Consider the following 21166-nt stretch of genomic DNA (forward strand, 5'->3'; position numbering starts at 1 on the left):
TGTGGACTATCACAAATTTTCTCACACAATATATGCAACACACGAAAATGCTTGAAACACAGTAATATAAGCAAGCTTTATGCTAATTTCTCCGAAATAAATCCATAGAGTCACTTTGTTGGTTTAAATATAATGCACGAAATAGAATTATGAATACATACATATTGCGAAAGCTGAAATATTTGATTATAATATTGTTTAAGCATCGACAATTATGCATGAAAAAAAATAAAAAAAAATAAAAATACATACGTATAAGTCACATCACACAATTAAAAATCACATAGAGAATTATAAGAACTAATAAACCAGAATATAAGTGCTCATAGAAGTTACTCAGCAGTGCGAAGCCCTCTTCCACATCAATCAGAGCATATAGAGCCCTCTCCCCCGCTACAATAAAAGCAAATAAGAACCCATGAAGGTTTAGAGCACTCACTTCTTCAGATTCATACAATATAACTCTAAGCACAAAATTAAGCTACAAATTCATATTATTATAATACTCCACAACAACAATAACAAAGACTTAATTCCACTACGTGGGGTCGGCTACATGAATCATTTTTCTCCATTGCATCCTATTTAGAGTCATATTTTCATTTAGTTCTAATAAATAAAGATCATTTTTTATACAATAAGCCAAAGCTTCCTAGGTCTACCTCTGCCTTTTTGAACATAAGTCGAATCTAAAACATCTAATTTCCTAATCGGATCATCAGATGGTAGACGTTTAATGTGACCAAACCATCTAAGACGACTCTCTCTAATTTTGTCCGTCATTGGAGCTACACCAACCCTATCACAGATATATTCATTTCACATTTTGTCTCTAAGTGTAAAGCCACTCAAGCACCTAATCATTCTCATCTCGGCAACACTTAACTTAGTATTATGCTTCTCTTTTGAAGACCAACATTCAGCGCCATAGAGCATTGAAGGTCTCACCACCATTTTATAAAATTTTCTTTTCAGTTTAATCAGTACTTTTCTATCACACAAAAGGCCCAAAGCATTCCTCCACTTTAAACCAACCAACTTGAATTCTATTATTAACATCCTCATCTATATCATCATCGCTTTGAACAACAGACCTGGGGTTTCTAATTCGTTCACACCTTTTAATAATTTGATCACCCAAAGTTACACTTCTATCACTGGAGCTACTACTACTAAAATTACATTTCATGTTATTCAATTTTAGTTCTACTCCAATGTAAACCTCCATAATTCAAGTTTTTCCTGGGCTTTTTCTCTCTGCTTATCCACGAGAAGGATATCATCAATAAAAAACACACACCAAGGCACATCCTCCTGTAAAAGTCCAATAAGACCATCCATAACTAAAGCAAAAGCATATGAGCTTAAAGCAAATCCCTGATATAATTCAAGTTTTCTTCTCAAGAAGTCTCTCTTGGAACCTTATCATAAGCTTTTTCTAAATCAATAAAAATCAAATATACATCCTCCATATTATCTCTAAACTTCTCCATCAAACCTCTCAATAAATGTATAGCTTCCATAATAAACCTACCCGACATAAATCCAAATTGATTATGAAGAATCTTTGTAATGTCTTAACCTATGTTCAATCACCCTCTTTCTTTCATAATTTTAAAGTATGCCACATCGACTTAATTCCTCTATAATTTGTACTCTTGTGCATCCCTTTATTCTTAAAAATGAGAATCAAAATACTCTTCCTCCACTCCTCAAGCATCTTTTTAATTTTTAAAATAATATTAAAGAGTTTAGTAAGCTAAGAAACACCCAAATCTTCTAAACATTTTCACATTTTAATTGAAATATTATCAGGTCCTACAGACTTTTCACCCTTGATTTTCTTTAAAGCCTTCTCAACTTATTTTTTACTGCTGCGAAGGTAAAAATAAAATATTTTATTATTATTAACGATTAAAATCACGTTTTAAAAATTTCATTAAAAAATTATTATAATACTCAATTGAGAGAATATTATGCCACATTGACCATCTCAATCTGCATATAGAATAAAACCCCTTCTAAATTTGAAAAGAAACTAGGCATCAAAGACTTGCATAACCACAAACAATTTTCCTTTTTCTTTGTTTTCTATTTTTTTTGAAAGAAATAATCATTCACATATAATACTAAAATGAGAGCAAATTAATACTATAGCTCAATTACAGTACAATTTCTTCTGGATTCAATTCAAACAAGATAGGAAGATCATTTCTCCAACTAGTGCACAATTATGACATATGTATGGCCTCTCAGTCATTTGACAAAAAAATGCGTAAACTAAGAAGCATAGTATGGCATAAACTATAAAACTCCACATTGTCTCTGATCTAATTATTACTACATAACAAACTAGTAAAGTCAAATAACCAGTTTTAACTATTAATTGTGCAAAGATTAAAGCTTCTACTCCAACATACTCTCTACCTTATGGTAGAATTTCTTTTACATTATACTCGATCACCTCATATAAGGTTGAGAGGGCAACTCAGAGCCCATGAGATGATTTATAGACCAAGGAGGGCCTCCTTAAGCTTTAATTCATGAAATATCCCATGAATTAGAGCAGACGGATGATTCTACTCTTAGACTCGTTGACTTTTTGAATTCTTCGATAAGCAAATCTCGAATTGTTTTCCTCAAGCTCGAAGCCTCTGCCGGTTTGAACCATCTTGAATGAAACTGTAAATCAAAAGCACGCAGGAGTCTGAAGAGAATACAACAGAAAATGGTAATTGTAACTCCTAAGTTTTAATAATAGAAAAAGGAAGATTTGCATACATGCCATTTAATTCCTATTTATTTACATATCTAACAGCTAAACTTCAATGTTTAGGTGTTAGAGACATAAATACATAAGAATTGGGTGGTAAGTATGTAAATGCCCCAAAAGTTAGTGTTTTGAGATATGTGACCATAGAAGGATCATGCTTTCTCAGCCTTTGAGGAGCTTCCTCCAAGAAACGTTTGATGAAGTAGAGAACGAAGATCCCACAATCGTACTTGTTTTTCTGCTGCGGGACCTGAATGTTGCATGCCTTATTAGTTCCTGATAAGTGACATTCTCAGAATTGTTCTAATAAACGACCAACAAATCATCAGAATATTGCTTATGTTTATGTTGAAAATTTGTAAAAATTCTTTGGAAACCAACAGGCCATCAACATTAGTTGGCACCTTGAGCAATCCATCAAACTATTTAAAACAAGGAAATAGTTAAAGGTTCTGTTCATCAAAAATATATATACATGTATAAACGATAAGATGAAGAAGAATCTTTGATGATAAGTTCATTTGGAGAGCCCTCACGAGCCTAAGCAAATAAGAGAACGAAATTATAGCACTGTTATAGAATTTGGTCAACATTTACGCAATATGTGAAGTCGTCTTACCATGGTACTTCAGCTGCTACAGATCCATGGAAATGGTTATTGCGAGAGACATGCCGAAATAATCCCATTTTACTTTCTTATGCTTTATTTCCTATTATCCTTCATTCCTTTTTAGTCTTTTCCTACATATGCATTGTATTAGAGTTTGAAAGTCAGTTTTTTATGTGTTTTGTTTAAGGATAACCGTTAGCATCCGATCTTCTCCCTTTAAGGGATGCATCCAAGGGATTGGGTGATGCTCTGACTGTATTTCTCTCCCACCGTAGTGATTATCTTCCCTATCCCCTCAACATCCCTTCTGCTTTGCTGCCTTGCATCCCTCTCGCTGCAGGTTGCTTTGACAACAGTTAGTTTATTGTTTTTATGCAGTTTCCTCGCTCTCCAGTCCTTCTCACTGCCCTTGCTCAGGACCGTCTTCCTTTGGCTGTTTGCCAGCACACCACATCCCCGTAGCCGTTCCAGCCCTCCTTCCTCGCTGCTATCACCTCCAGCCCATTGCCAACCATGCTGCCATCCTCCCAGCAGCCCACACAGGCCTACCCATCGACTGTTGCTCCCTTCCTAGCCTTCCTTGCAACCTCCCCCACCGGTTAGCAAGTCGCCTGTTAGCTTTCGGCCGCATCCTTAATGAAGCTGCCGCCGTTTCCACTCTCCCTCCTTGCTACCATCAACCCAGACAACCCTCACACATTGTCCTATGGCTGTCTCTACTTGCTGTCTAGCCCCAGGGAAGCCGCTGCCTTGCTATTTTCTGCTTGCCAACCGTCTTTTCCACCCCAACGCCACCTTCCTAAGCTTCCCCGACCACCGCTACCACCCGTGATCCACCCTCGTTTAGTGCTTCTGTCGCGTCAGTTGCTATTTTCTATTTTAGTGTCTATCCTTGTAACCTCTATTTACTTTCGAGTAATAATCTTTATTATGGTTTGAATTAACTCCAATATCATTTAGTATAGTACGAGCCTAACCTTAGTTCTAGTATCCACTAATACCCAACTCTATCTTCACCTAAAATTTTTCTTTCTCACCCTACATCACCTCTACACAACTCCTTCCACCTACCCGCACTTAAGACCTAGTCAACTCGCTAAGAAGATAATCCCCGGAAGCCTGATTGAGGGGAAATGAAAAATTCACAAAGAGGTGGGGGTTTCTAAGAATGATATGCAGTGGCAAACCTGCAAACTACAACATAGGCTTGCCACCTTCGAGAAAAGACAATCTGGATGGGTCACCCATAGCCACAACGGTGACTTGCTAGATTGAAGAGATGGAGTGAATCTCTTCTGCTATAAAGATGCCAGGGAGAAGAACCTCTCCCAGAGACTCGACCTGAAATATCAAAAAACTAATATGTTTAATAAAGGTGGACTTGCCATATTTCGCAACCCCATGGATCCAGACAGTTTCATTGAAATGCTGATGGACTTTGGAATATGTCTTTGAGCATTAGGACATTTCACTGAACGGAATGGTGAAGCTAGCAGCCAACAAACTAAGGAAGTGTATTATTTTGGTGGCAAAATTTGAAGTACCTCTGCCAACGTGAGGAAAAGATAAAGTTACGATCTAGTCCAAAATGAAATGGGAGATGCAACGCCAGGTCCTACTAGCTCATTATAGACTGGATGTTTAGACCCTAGCTTCAGAAGTGGAGAGACCATATCGCTGGACGACCACCACATTTTACAGGCAGGGTTCAACCCTGAGATCTTACAACCGAAGTACACCCAAGAGCTACATCCAAGCTGCACCTGAGGATAAACTAGTTCAGAGTGAAGAACAAAGAACACTGATTTGCATGCTCAGACCCATCCCGACTAGGAAGTGTTCCATGCCATTGATTTGAGGCATATTGAAGCAGATTGCACAACTCTGGGATGATATATTTCACTGTCGAGTTGTTGAAGAAAGATGTAACGATAAAATAAAACAACTCTGGGATGATATATTTCACTAAGTGTCGAGTTGTTGAAGAAAGATGTAACGATAAAATAAACACTGAAGAAGATGAGGACACAAAGGAGAAGTACCAACTTTCAGCTGATGAGAAAAGATGCATATAGTTCCTGCCGAACCCATGAGAGAGAATCCAACCGAATTAATAGTGATTGTTCGAGATAGTCTTGAGTTCGAGGAACCGACATACTTTTTCATATTTATAGACTCCATGAGTTGCCCATACTGAGTGAGATCCATCATGTCAGAAATGAGGCCCTTTTGTACCATATTTGGAAGATTATATTAAGTTATTCATTTATTAGATTCAATACAACAATGTACCCACCATGAGATGTTAAGACAGAAGGGATGACCACAGCTTCAAAAATTGTCTTTGGAGCTTTATGCGGAAGAAAATTCTCCAATTGGATCCAGGTTGTTTCAGAGATGGAGAAGAGGTCACTCCTAAGTGGTTATACTTCAGTGTGGTCCAATCTGCCATAGATTTCATCTCAGAGATAGTTTCTCCTTGTATAATTGTTTATCAAAAATACTCGGACAATTATGAAGAGTGGAGAAAACCAATTATAGATTTAATGACTCAAGACTTGCCTCATGAGGATACCCATCCATGTACAATTCCAGTTACGATTGTGCTATCAAGATGCGCTTTGGAATGAAAATGCTAACATGATTGACTTAAATATAAATTCAAACATTTCTACCAACTTCAACGTGGTCAATCTGACGCCATACGATGAAGATTTAGAAGCTTTTACGGATGAGGTCGTAGCTCCCTCTAACCTCGAGAAATTGACGCGGGAGCTTACTGTGGTACTATAGCCGCTATAGTACCGTGAGAATAATTATTGCGGGAAATACGCTGAAATAATCATGTTTTACTTTCTTATGCTTTATTTCGAATTATCCTTCATTTCTTTTTAGTCATTTCTTATATATGTGTTGTATTAGAGTTTGGAAGTCAATTTTTTCGCGTGTTTTATTTTTGTGACAGCTATCGTCATCCATTCTTCTCCCTTCGAGGGCTGTATCCAAGCGATTGGATAGTGCTCCGACTATATCTCTCCCGATGTAGTGATTTGCTTCCCTATCCCCCACATCCCTCCCGCTTTGCTGCCTTGCATTTACCCTCGCTGCAGGTCGCCCCAACTACACTTCATTTGTTGTTTTTCAGCAGTTTCCTTGCTATCGAGCCTTTTTCTTCTCTACCCTTGCCGAGGACCGCCTTCCTTTAGTTGTCCGACAGCCCACCACATCCCCTGTTGCCATTTCAGCCCTCCATCCTCGCTGCTATCGCCTTCAGCTTGTTGCCAACCTCCTGACAGCCCACACAGCCCGCCCCATCAATTGCCGCCCCCTTCCCAGCCTTCATCATAGCCTGCCCCACCGACTGGCCAGCTTCAGGCCGCATCCTCGTTGCAGCCGCTGCTGTTTCCACTCTCCCCCCTTGTTGCCATTAACCTGTCATCCCTCACATATCATCCTCTAGCTGTCTACTGGGAAACCACTGCCCTGCTTTTAGTTTGCCAACCATCTTTTCCACCCCAACGCCACTTTCCCAATCTTATCAACCACCACTACCACTAGGGATCCACTCTTGTTGAGTGATTATGTCGTGTAAGTTGCTATATTCTATTTCAGTGTCTCTGATTGTAACCTCTATTTCTTTTGAGTAATAATATTTGCGTTCCCTACTGTGATTTAGGTTAACTCCAGTATCAATATGCCAATAAAATATGCTGAAAAATTCAAAACTGTAGCTGATCTAAATGTGTTGCACCTTCAAAATCACATGCATCCAAATGAAATAGGATTTTGAAGAGCTCTGATCACTTCCTACCCCAAGCAAATAAAAAATTAAAAGATACCCAGACATCAAACTTGAAATATGGCAACCCTAAACAATGAAAAAAATCAGAAATGGATAATGCCAATATGCCAATATATGCCATACTGTACCATAACTTTCTTCTTCTCAATCCTGAGTGGAAGATGCTGCCAAATATCTCCTCGGAAAGGAAGATCTGCAATAGGATTTTGGTTCACATAGTTCCACTCCTCTTCGAGAAAGCTAAAATTCAGAAATGTTTCAGTTTAAAAAGAACTTCAAATCTAGAAAATAATAAAAGATGCAGAGTTTACAGGGAAATAACAAAAGATGCAGAATTTACCAAAAAATTTCAAACATAGATCAGAGTTTGGATCAACAGCGATGATGAAATTTAATATGAAAATAAATTGTAATTCACATCCAGCGTGCACGATGCATATTTATTAGCATGTCAAGTATGAAAATCATTAATGGATTGGCAAAAAAATCTACAAGGCTATATTAAAACACTTAATGATGTTGAAATCAAAAAACAAAATGTGGTCGGTGACTTGATAAATTCATCATAAATCAAATAAACCATATTGGTTATATACAGAAGCTGAAACATCATTTGAAACAATTGATAGGACAAGCGATTTAATTGCACGCACTTTTTAAAGTTCTATGAATGTTAGCAGAACTAGCAATCTCATCATTTGTTATCAGATTTGTTAAAACTCTGGCAGGATTTCTAAAAAGTGAGAGCACACTTTACAGCTTTTGTTAGGTAAAAGATAGGATGGAAAAATAACACCCAAAACTGTTACCAGGCTAAAGGATCCTGGAAATCCATTCTTTTCCAGTTAAACTCAGACAGGCCCAGCTAGAAGTATATTTCAAATGAGTCCCCCCAAAAGCACAATAATGCATAATAGTGTAACAAAACTTACTCAGAAACAATACGGAAAATTTCTTGGCTAGAGTGAAGCCCCAACGAATCCAAATGAAGTATAAGAAGACCCGAGTCGTCTTCCTTTCCTGGGTTAGAGATGATCACCAAGCTCCAATGTGAACTGATTTCATGGTTCCACAAAGAAAAACATTTCTAGTATCAAGCCAAGCAGAAAACAGGAGACTTTTGCAAAAATTTCTCTTTCAATTAACTAATTGATTTGACTACCAAAGGGCTAAAACTCATACGTTAAAAAGTTACCATCACAGCGTTAAGATCAATACAGGCGAAAATGTGAGATTAAAAATATTGAACAAATTCCAGCAAAAGTTCAAAAATAAAGGCAGATTTGATTGTTTCAAAAAATTGACCACAATAGGCTTGATTTCAGCCAGATACAATAATTATTACTAAATAAATACAAATATAACAAATAAATGAAAATAAGAAGCATCAGGTATTTAAAGACATCATTTGTAAATATCTTTAGTTTCTTCTAGCTAGATTATAGCGAGCACTTCCAAGTTATGTAGGCCGAGTACTTCTACCTAATAATCCCGATTTTTTTGCTTTCCCATCACATTCAAATTTCATTCAAGCACTTCTTCTTGTGTTATTAGTTTTGCACCCATTTTGAAAACATTTTAGTTTAATTTGGGTGATGCAGAATGCACATTAGATTTAGTTTAATATTTCATAATTTATATCTCATATACCCGAGACATGATTTTTCTTTCGTAATTTCAATTTGATGGAACTTCATGCACTCAAGTCTTCAGAATCCTTCTGCACTTTGGGGCTTGTGTTTATTGTCATGTGTATGTTGTATGGATATGAGCATTGGGCTAACCAATCCATTTCCCTGAGCCTAGCTAGTGAACTAATTTGACCCCTTTTGATCACTCATTGGCCATCACTATAATTGTTGACCAGCACATCACCATTTAACTTGTCATATCACCTCTTTGACAACCACATCACACTTCAACAAAAAATGCTCCACCTTCTATCTCATTTAAAAGAAGCTTGCCCTGAAAATCCCTAAGCCTTAAATTCCCGTTAAGCTAATATGACCTTTTGGTATTAAGGTTGCCTATTCCCTAACTTTGGATGTCTCATTGACTAGTCTTATTCTATATATGTCCAAAACTTATTATGCTTCTTCATATATGGAAGATACCTCTATATCCCTGAGCCTGGCTAGTGAACTAATTTGACCCCTTTTGATCACTCATTGGCCATCACTATAATTGTTGACCAGCACATCACCATTTAACTTGTCATATCACCTCTTTGACAACCACATCACACTTCAACAAAAAATGCTCCATCTTCTATCTCATTTAAAAGAAGCTTGCCCTGAAAAACCCTAAGCCTTAAATTCCCGTTAAGCTAATATGACCTTTTGGTATTAAGGTTGCCTATTCCCTAACTTTGGATGTCTCATTGACTAGTCTTATTCTTATATGTCCAAAACTTATTATGCTTCTTCATATATGGAAGACACCTCTATATCCCTACTCATGAAAACATATGCATATGATCACATGGGAAATTTCTTAATCATGGTGTTTCCAGATACGCCTAGAATTAAATTAAACTTAGGAGCTTGCTTCGTTACGAAACACTTTCACCCCCTCTCACTTAAAATTTTAATTTCGCCAATGGTCATGAATATTATTCTTATAATATAAAGCAGGGCATTGTTACTAAAAAATGATCATTAATTTGAGAAAAGATGCATCATAATTAAGGAACATATAGAACATGCAATTCCTGATCTTAAAGCAATGATGGATAGGGCTATTAACGATCTGATTTCGAGCCGAGCTGGGGCCAGCTCGAAATTGGCTCAAATAGATTTAGTGTGGCTCGAAATTGGCTCGTGGCTTTGGGGACAGTGCAACCAATAGTGGGATCCGTGAAGGACGTGCATTTACATTAATAAAAACAAAGGGGACAAGAGAAAGCTATAGAAGTTACACAAAGGAAGTAGTGTGGGGGGCCTCAGTCGGTCACACTTAAAAAATCGGTGTCACAAGTGTGAGCATCCCAAACAAAAGATATATGCAAAGCAAGCTGTGAACAAAAATGGACTGCTTTGTTTCATTCTCTGTAAACAAAAAAAGAAAAGTGCTTTCCTAGAGTCAAGTGAGAAATCCCAGGTCAAATCAAATCCTAGACTGAGATTGTCAACTCTTAGTCTTCATGTTGCTTGGAAAGAGCGATGACCGCCACGTTATCCCCTTCAATGATAATACCCTTGATTTCATACATACAAATCTTCAAAAGAGAACAGAGGAACAAAACCGCTTCATACTCCACATGCGAGCTATCCCAGTGTATCAACGTACAACCGACCACAACTATAACCTTGCCAATCTCATCCCGTAAGACAATTCCCATCCATGCTTGACCATTAGCAAGAAGAGCGCCATCAAAGTTAAAGCTTCTAGCCAGCCTGGAAGAGGGGGTGGGGGTTACTAGGAGGACGTTGGTTGCAGCCCCAAAGGACGAGAAGTACCCCATTGTTCTATGCTGAAGAAAAGCTAGGCTTGAAGACCCTAAACCGGAAGTGAGATTCGAGAGCACATATCGACGCAGTTTCAATTGGGAGGCTACAACAACTCCGTCACCCTCAACCAATCCCGGAGACTGATGTAGGGCATCAAAGGTGATGCAGAAGCGCGTTCCTGCAAGAGGGCACAATACTTACCCTGACAGTACTGTTTGATCTAAGCCGAATAATACCAGAATTAACCCAAACAACAGTAAGTAAAACAAATATTATAATTGAAAGCTAACACATAACCAATACACTTAAAAGAAAAAATGCAACATAACACCAAAAAATCTGAAATAACAACAGAAAGACACAAACACTCAAAGTACGGTGGATTTTAGGGGGGTGGTGATTGTGATAAGCAAGAGTTTATGAGGATAGGCGGACTGGACAACAATGGAGCAACAGCTAATGGTGATTCTGGGCGGCAGGAACAATCATGACAGCACAGAGGAAATGTCAAAACAGTAGTTCGGTTGTAAGAATGCAGTTCAGGTGGCTGGAATAACAATGTACAACAGGTAGGAGAGGATGGCTAGACCGGAGCTAGATGGCACAAGACAGCGATAAAAACAATGGCTGCACTGTTTTCTGGGGACGACTGCAAGGAGACAATGAACTAGATGAATGGGAAGCAATGTTGGAAGGCGCAACGAAGTTTAGAAGAGGATAAATACCACATCGAGGGCGAGATACAACTAGAGCACCACTCAACCCTTGGAGGAGAATCACTACTTTGGAATAAGATACAACGAGAACACCACTCACCATTGGATACAATTGTAGAAGGAACTAACTAGGATGCCAACAACTGCTCTGGACCAAAACACGAAAAATGAAGGAAATAACTAGAATGCCAACAACTGCTCTGGACCAAAACACGAAAAATCTCCCTTCAAAACCCTAATACATCACATATATAGGAAATGACTAGAAAAGAATAGAGTATTACGAGAAACATGCTGGAAATTGGATAGAAATCAGAAGGGGATCTGCTCGATTAAATTTGGGGCTGCTCGGGCGACCCATCTCCTGTGTCCGGGTCCAAGAGTATCGCAGGAGAGATGCAATCATGCCTCTGCTTTGGAAATCCCGCATCGATTTGGGAGGGACGCCTATGTTAGTCTCTTGAGGTTGGAGAAACTTTCTAAGTTATCTGTCGAAGCTTCTATCACGTCACAATATGGTTTCAGGTAGGGCGCGTTGAAGGTGACAGAAATGTAATCTCTCAGTAAATCAAGTAGACGTTGTCATTCCAAAATACATCTTGATAGACCAAGTATTCTTCTTTTGACACAACTTGAGTTGGAGCTGCATATTGACGCAAACTTTCATAAAATAACTCTCAAGTCATTAGATATGTAATAATGTATCTGATAATCAAATAAGTAAAAAAAGGAATCAACTCTGAGATGAAATATACGACAAGTTGAGCAACTCTCACTAGCAACCATTCAGGAGAGATCTCCCCATATAGGACCTAAATCCCATTTTAGAATTTTCTTCATCATGCTCTAAAGACAATTTTCAAATTTTTAGTTCATCCCTCCTATCTGATCATCTGTCAGTGGTACGCTGTTGAATAGATTTTAACACCCAACTAACATCATATCATCTTTTATAAGTGACACAAAAAACCTCATCTTTGACCTGGTGGACTTCTCTCAGTAGGGGCAACTCAGGACATATGCTATGTATTTGCAAATTTTGAAATCTTCTTATCTGAGGTTGCCTTGCGTCTAGTATCGACTCCTCAAACTCATGACTCATTTGGACATCTAATGTCAGTCTACTAACACTCTTCTCAATGCTTCCCAAAAGACAGTTCGAGGCACCACAATCTCATACTGCTTGAACGCTCGTTACCTTGGAGTCACCACCTTCTAAAACATCAATTGTTAACTAGTTGGAATCTCTCTCTTGGGTTCACTTAGAATTGATGGTCACTCTTCCTTATTAGTTGGGAGTAGAGAATCGTCTCTGAAGTCTTCATCGTCTTCCAGATCACCATTTATTTCAACCACTGCTCTCTAATCAGTGAAAGAGATCATTCTTCTAGTTGTGTATATCTGATTCACTATATCCAAACCCGTGACACTTAAAATGCTTCCTAACTGAGATAGATTTGAAAATGCGGATTGGTTTCACTTATTCTCCACGCTGACCTGTGCTAGCACCGCCTCCTTAAACCCAGGATCTTTTTAGATATCTAACGCCAATCCTACTGATGCTCTTCTCCATGCCCGCCAAAAAGTAGTTTGAGGCACCACAATCTCATACTCTGCCTAAATACTTATTACCTTGGAGTCACTACATTCTAGAACAATTACTGTTAACTAGCTGAAATCTCTCTCCTGGGCTTAAATGAAATCAACAGCCTCTCTTCCTCATTAGTTGAAATTTAAGAATCCTTGGTGGGAATTTTTTTACTCACGATAAAATTTTTTGAGAGACTTTCTATATAGATGACCAGACATGACATTTTGAAGAATGATATATCTCCCTAAAGTAAGAAAAATATTTTTAAAAATGGGCCTGACCACCCTGATGGTGTAAACCCTCACAGTTAATTACATCTTTACTGTCGTGAGCCATAAGAAAAACTCTCGATTAATGTGATGAGTCAGACTGTCAGACTTCAAACTTTCATAACTGGAATGATTGGAAGTAGAGAGTTCTGAAGCATTAAGCTTAAAGGGATGTGACTTACAATCTGATGACATTGTGTCATGGGAAAGGCCCACAGAGAATAAAATTTGAAGAGAGATTTGAAAGGGTTTGATGTTGAGTTTGAACTGATTAGATGAAGTCAAAAGATAAATCAGGGATACTGATAGAGTCAGACAAGAAAAAATTTCTCGATGAGGAGCAAAACCAGATTCTATAAGGAATCTTATAGGCAGACTAACCTAAACTTTGGGAAAATTGTCCCCGGTCAAGAAGCCCATGACTTTACATCATCCCGGAAATGTTGGTATTCATCAACTATGACCAGACTCATAACCAGGAACCTCCCTTGAATGCCATAACATGAAGAATTCATATGTTCAAAATAGTCTGAAATACCTTCGTCAATAACCATGTGTTACTTCATTCTAAGATATTCCCTCTAGTCTCAGGGGGGTTTATAATCCTTAGCACTAACTAGGATACCTGATCTAACCATTCTAAGATATTCCCTCTAGTCTCAGGGGGATTTATTGTTTCGTATGTTTTAATCCTTAGCACTAACTAGGATACCTGATCTAACCTAGACTTCTATAATCAGACTTAGTGTATGGTCCTCGGTTTGGTGTCTAAATTAGCTAATCTAAGGTGCATGTTAAACCTACCCAGGTTCTGTTCTCATTTTTTATCTTGATGTATTTTAGATGTTTATTTGAAGTTCACTATTTTAATTTACATCTTGTTTTAATTCCTAGATTTGTCACTCATGCCAAGAAATCAGAGTTTTCTAAGTTTTGAGTTTGGCTTATTTAAGGTTTGGTTTTTTTATGTTTGTGGAGAAAACCGAGAAGGTTTTCACCTTGTTTTTGTTTTATGTATATTTTTTTGTTATTTTTGTTTGGATTTTGAACATGGAATAAAATATGAAATGAAACATGAAATAACACATATAACACATATACTTAGCCTTGGATTAAACTTTGACTAGGGTTGAGTTGAGGTATGTTGAATTTTCAGCTCAGGTTAGCTTAAAATTAAGATGAGGTATGATATGAATCAGCTGGTATAGGCCAGGGTTGGGCTTGAGGTGACAATGAATGATTCAAGTTAAGTTTGTGTTGATTTGGGTTGACCTGGATTAAGCTAGGTTGACCCAGATTGACTTGTGTTTCTTTTGGGTAAACCCGAGTTAAGTTGGATTGACTCGGGTTGACTTGGGTTTGGGGAGAACGCTTGTGCAAGAGTTTGAGTGTTCTAAAACTAGATGGAAAGAGATTGAAGCAAGAGTTTGAGGAGAATGCTCGCCAGAGGGATCCTAGAAGAGTGTGAGTGTGTATGAGAGTTATCTAGTGGGAGAGCAAATGTGTGCCTATAATTGTCTGACTAAAAATGGGTGGAAACTTAGAGATTTTCTTGTAACTTTGTGTAACATCGATGGAAATCAATGGGATTGTTTTGAAAATTTTAATATTGAATTTATAATGGAATATTTGTTATGTTCATCCGTAATGACAACAACAAGCCTACATCCCACTAAGCTGAGTGTCATATTTTCATTTAATTCTAACAAATTAAGATCATTTTTTATACATGTTCATCTGTAATGAGTATGACTTAAATTTCTCACCCTTGAATTAAATATTATGCAGATTAGTATAATTTTTGTTATATCATTGTATGTAATTTGGATTTTAAATTAATAGTTTAACCTTCTGTATTTAATGTACTCTTAAATTGATCACTTAGTATGTTAAAATGAGTTGGGATCTAGTATTACAGAGCAGACTAGTAAAACAATTATGTTAACTTATACTATTCTAAGAAAATAAGAATATTATTGTAAGAATGGTGCAATCGTATACAAAAACTTGCAAACAATGAAAATTTTGCATGATTAGGAGACTAAATGTTATATAAAACCCCATTTTTTTTATGAATGCCGAAAGGGGCTACGAAAATTTATTGTTCGTGGTTATCAACTTCATTGAAGTCACTTCGATAAATCAATCTAATTTGTATAAGATCAATTCAAGGGAAATTTTGTATCACTATTCAAATTCAAAAACGAGTTACAGGTTTTATTTTTTTGCAAAAATTAAGATTAAAAACTTTAAATCACAAAATTTCAAACTTTCAAGATTGTCACAAAACCAATAGACTAGAACTTTTCCCGATTTTGGAAGTTCACGCGTTTCTCATGGGATAGATACACAAACTCAGTTCCGTATATTATTTGGTCGACACGTATATTTGAGTATCATCGATACTTCATAGCATTTTGATCGTATTCAGTTTCTAGCACCGTTGTCGGGAAAAGACGTTAACTTTTCAATTTTAGAAATATTTTAGTTGAACCGTTAGGGTTTAGACTCGAAAATCATTGTGTTGTAATTTTCTATATTTCATGTGCTATTTGTGTTAGAAAATAAAAAAAAATCGTATTCGTGCTTCTTGTTTTAATTATTTTACATATATTCATGTTTATCTTATTTCTGCATATTTGTATCAATGTTCTGTTAGAATTAGGGTCACTTGATAGTCATAATTGTGTATGAGTAATTTCGATGATTTTTGTGTATAATTGCATATATAGTTGATAGTCACTTGATAGTCATAATTTCGATGATTTTTGTGCATATATAATCGAAAAACATTAGGGTCACTTGATAGTCATAATTGTGTATGAGTAGGACTGAAATTTTGGAACTAGTGTCATACGACCCTGAACTTCAGAAAAAGAAAAAAGTAAAAAAATTATAAAAAAAAAAATCATGAAATTTAAAAGAAATTAGGAGAAGTTTCAAATCACCAAATGTTGTCATTCTTACCTGCATATATAGTTGCTATATCCAAGAAGATAAACAATTTATTTTTGAATCCTGCACTAGGATCATTAATGAATGATACAAATTTTTATAGACAATTTAGTGATTCGTGTATTGTGCATTTGGAGTCCTGGAACCTAATTGAACACACTCAATAATCCTCATCATAACATCAACAATCTTGGTTGAAAAAATCACCTTAACTATAGTTAGAATAACGAAAATATAGAAAAAAATTAGGGGGTTAGTCACCAACAAAATATCCTAGGAAACTGAAACAATCAGGATAATAATTTCTTTAATCCCAGACCTAGTTATCCTTTTGGATTATTCTCAAATACTCAATTTGAAGAAGACAAAAATTTAGAAGACTTGGTGTTGCAATTGAAAATTCAATTACAAAAAAATAATAAATAAAAATAAAAAAATTAAAAAATCAATTATAGAGTTAAGTTGCAACAATAAGGAACATGGATACACAATTAGGGAAGTTAGACAACTCATTGATTCATAGATGCCAAGGGCAATTGCCTAACAACAATGAGGTAAATCTTAAGGACTAGGGTGAAGAGTAGTGCAAAATTATTAAACTTAAGAGTGGCTAAGAGTTAGAAAGGGTGACCACAGAGAAAGCTAGACTAGAATTAGCCCGCCTCCACCACCTATTCCTCAGAGAATAATAAGGCAAAACATTAGATCAATAATTCTCTCAACTCTTAGAAGATTAAAGAAGACCACTATTAAGATCCCAATTTTAGAAGCTCTTGAACAAATGCTAGTGACATGAAATTTACGATAGAATTTTTAAATAAAAAATATAAATTTTCATATTTTAAAACTGACAATAACTGAGAATTGTAGTATAATTTATATTTTAATACAATTATTTACAGACATTTTCTTACAATTGATCATGTAAATATTGATTTACAAAAAAAAAAAAAAAAAAAAAAAAAAAAAATAAATTTTTGGAGCACAAGTGATAAATTGAGACTTTTCAAGTTTATAACCCAATTCTACACCCTACTTATTACCTCTAACGAATTTTTTTAGAATAGAATTAGAAAAATTACAAAAAATTTTAAAGGATAATTTAGAAAATAAGAGTTTAACATTTGAAAGAGGTGAAAATTTGGGATCACAATTGAATGATATAAGAGACTCTCCAACGCATCTAAAATATTGGGTGATTAATCAAAAACTCTTAAAGTGAAAATTTTATCATGGAGGAATACCTTTCATATGATTTGACTGTCTCAGGATAAAGACATAAAACTAAGATGAAGTTATTTGTGTTTGCACTTAAGATGAAGCTATTTGTATTTTTCCCGGTCATTACCTATGTTTTAAGATAAATTAAGAATCATAAAAGAAATTACCCTACACATGATTTAGAGTTTGTTGTAGTTGTGTTTGCACTTAAGATATGAAGGCACTATTTGTTTGGAGTCAGATGTGAGATAGTTACAGATCATCTTTGCAATATATCTTCACCCAGAAAGAATTGAATCTAAGACAGAGAAGATGGAGTTTATTAAAGATTATGATTTGGATATTCAGTACCATTCGGGCAAAATAAATGTGGTGACAGATGCATTGACTAGAAAGACTTCAGATAATTTGAATTGTTTATTTACTCAGCATAAGCCGTTACTAAAAGATTTAGAGAAGTTGGTAATTAATTATAACGATGATAGCATTGTTCAATTAAATCAGTTGACTATGAAATCCACTTTCAAAGACAGAATTAAGGATTCATTAGCCAGATATAGCAGTGTTCAGAAAATCCTGAAGCAAGTTAAGCATGCAGTTTGGAGAAGTATGTGTTAGATTAGGATGACTTATTGAAATATAAAAGTAGGTATATGTTTTAGATGTTGATAATATGAGGAGAAATTCTAGAAGGGTAACATTTAACTGACAATACTATTCACCAAGAGAGTAATAAAATATATCAGGATATCAAAAAATATTCTGTTGGTCAGAATTGAAGAGTGTGGTATAACTTATGGCTAAGTAAGCTACGTGTCAGCTAGTGAAGGCAGAACATTAGCGTCTTGGAGGTTAGTTACAACCTTTACTGTTTACATAATGAAAATGAGAGGAGCTTGTTATGGTTGTTGGTCAGAATTGAAGAGTGTGGTATAATTTATGGCTAAGTAAGCTACATGTCAGCTAGTGAAGGCAGAACATTAACGTCTTGGAGGTTAGTTACAACCTTTAATGTTTACATAATGAAAATGAGAGGAGCTTGTTATGGAATTTGTAATTGAATTGTCAAAATCACGTTAGAGTCGTGATGCTATTTGGATAAATATTAACAAATTGACTAAGTCTGCTCATTTTGTTGTCTATTCGACAGACATATTATGTTGAGAAGTTAGTCAGTTATATGCAGATCAACCAGTAAGGCTGCATGTAGGGGTGTTAATTCGGGTTAGCGGGTCAGGTTCAGGTCTGACCCGAAAATGACTCAACCCGAACCACACGAATAATAAACGGGTTGAAAACTACGACCCAAACTCGAACTTAACCCGCTAACCCAGGTTGAAAATTTCATGCTTATTCGGGTCATGATTGAGTTTTCGGGTTCAACCCGAACCCGACCCGAATAATAAACTGGTCGAATTTTCTAACCCGAACCCGATTCGAAAAATATTCGGGTCAACCCTAATCCAGATTTTTCGAGTCGAGTTTCAATCGTGTTGGCGTATTAGGTCAATTTTTGACAGTCCTAGTCGCATAGAGTGCCAATGCCTATTGATATAAAGCACGGACACGGACATGACACAATATGAGGAGACAACATAATTGAAAAAATAGAACACGACACGTCATTGAAACCTTTTATTTTTAATTAATTATTAATATAAATATATTTTTCCCATTATTCTTTATTAAAAATATCACAACACAAACTATACAAGAATAAAATTTAAATTCCTAAATTAATTTATATTGTAAAACCTCATGCTCATGAAAATTATTTTTTAAAATTAGATATAAAACGTTTCAAAAAAAAATCATCTAACTTATAGTTCAACATAATTTCTAAAATTTAGAAAAATGTGATTACAAAGAAGAAATTACTAATGTTGGCTTTGATGAATATTAGATGCACATTAAAAGCTTGATTTTGATGAATATTAGAGAGAGCTTCAACGTGAAGAGAGATGAGGCGATTTCGATTATGTGGTATAATTAAGACTATACGTATATTTATAATTTTCTAATTCACGTGTCCCATTTTCTAGAAATCTTGCTAAACTCCGTCTGATAAGGTGTTGAGGTGTGTCCCGAACGTGTTTGCGCTTGAAAAATATTAAGACATATTTTGTAGTGTCGGAGAAGTGTTGATTCATGTTGGATTAGTGTCGGCGTCCGATACGTGTCCGACACAGCTACAACACTTTTTTAAAAGTGTCTGTGCTACAAAGGTCTATTTTCTCAGAAAAAGGTGATAGATTTACTTCCAAAGTGTGGAAGAAGATTAGGGAAGTTTGGCACCATATTGACTTTTGTAACAGTCTTTCACCCTCAGACGAATGACCAGTCGAAAAGGGCTATTCAGACTTTGGAGAATCTACTAATGTCATTTGTCCTTGAATTTAATGTAGGAAGGGAATCACATATACCTTTAGCAGAATTCATTTACAATAACTATTATCACACTAGTATCAGGAAAAATTCATATGAAGCTTTGTATGGAAGAAAGTGTATGACACCTTTATGTTGAGCTGAAACATCTGAACAAGGATCATTGGAGCTTGCTTGATTGATGATGCTAGTGAAAAGATTAGGTTGATTAGAGAAAGATTAAGAATAGTGCATGATAGACAGATAAAATATTATGATGCTAAGCACAAAAAAGTCGAGTTTGAAGTTGGAGAACTTATTTTTATTAAAATTAGTCCATTGAAGGGTGTGCTTTTGAGAAGATAGTAAAATTGAGTCCAAGATATGTAGGTCCATATGAAATTGTGAAGAAAACTGAGGATGTAACTTACCGATTGGCTTTACCAGCTCATATGCAAGGAGCGCATAATGTTTTCTACATTGCTTCACTTAGCAAGTATATTGATGATGATAAAGTAGGGTGATAGCAGACTTGATTGATATACAACCTGATTTGACTTAGAAGAGCCTAAAAGGATTATGAAATATGAAGTTAAGAGCTTCATAATAGAGAAATTTCATTTGAAAAGATTTCCACAGTTTTTCATTTGATGCATGTTTGCTTTCATGATTACTTTCAAATTTCAAGCATGAAATTTTATAAGGAGAAGAGATTATACTAATTGAAATTTTAAATAAATAAATAAATAATAATAAATCGAGTTTGCAATGTAGGACAACCGCCGCTACAGTTAGGCTTAAAGGTCGAATGGGTTACACTCAAGAGTTTATCTTTCATTATAGAAACTTGGGAGAGCGAGAGCGAGTGAAAAACAAAGCGTGAAGTAGTCGTGTCTTAGCCAAGCAAAGAAGAAAAAGAAGAAGAACCCAACCACAGACTTTCTGTGCAGGAGGAAGAATCAAGGGCTTCTTGTGTGGGAGTTTGCATAGATAGTTGACGTTGTAGCTCGCTGTGGTTTGTGTGTGTGTGTGTGTGTATGTGAATACAGACTCAAAATATAGAAATTTTGGCTTGGAAGAAGGAGAAGTTGGTAAAGTATGTGAGCTAAGGAGGGAGATTAATCAGAGCAAACTTCGGTAAAGTACGAGTTTGGAGGTTTATTTATATAACATATTTTGTTTAATTAAATAAATGTTATTAAGTATGATTGAATGAATTTAAGTCGTGGTTAACGAAAAATTAATTCAATGAATTAGAGCGTTGGATCGTGAAGTAGTAGAGAAAATAAGAAGGTGATAGGAAAAGGAAATAATCACAAGTCTAAGCTTGTACAAAGGTCATTTAAGACAAATGTGAGTAGAGTAAATAATGAGGTAATAGTAAAAGGAAGTAATCAGAGGATTAAGCTTTTAAGG

The 21166-nt window shown here is 35.9% G+C and overlaps 1 protein-coding gene across 3 annotated transcripts in view; it reads right to left on the reverse strand.

The window, feature by feature from the left end:
- Window positions 1–2182: 2182 nt before the first annotated feature.
- Window positions 2183–21166, reverse strand: part of LOC110027748 (ubiquitin-like-specific protease 1D) — a 77471-nt gene continuing 58487 nt past the window's right edge. For 2 of the 3 annotated variants that reach the window (XM_020729291.1, XM_020729290.1), the window contains 4 exons: window positions 8118–8240; window positions 7314–7425; window positions 2916–3023; window positions 2183–2682 (listed from right to left, as the gene is read on the reverse strand). In XM_020729291.1, coding sequence (XP_020584950.1) covers window positions 2542–2682; window positions 2916–3023; window positions 7314–7425; window positions 8118–8240 — 484 coding nt within the window. In that variant the 3' untranslated portion in view covers window positions 2183–2541. The remainder of the gene's footprint in view (window positions 2683–2915; window positions 3024–7313; window positions 7426–8117; window positions 8241–21166) is intronic. The other variant, XM_020729292.1, reaches the window with a different exon arrangement.

Source organism: Phalaenopsis equestris, unplaced genomic scaffold, assembly GCF_001263595.1.
Source record: "Phalaenopsis equestris unplaced genomic scaffold, ASM126359v1 Scaffold000440, whole genome shotgun sequence".
NCBI classification, from domain to species: domain Eukaryota; kingdom Viridiplantae; phylum Streptophyta; class Magnoliopsida; order Asparagales; family Orchidaceae; genus Phalaenopsis; species Phalaenopsis equestris.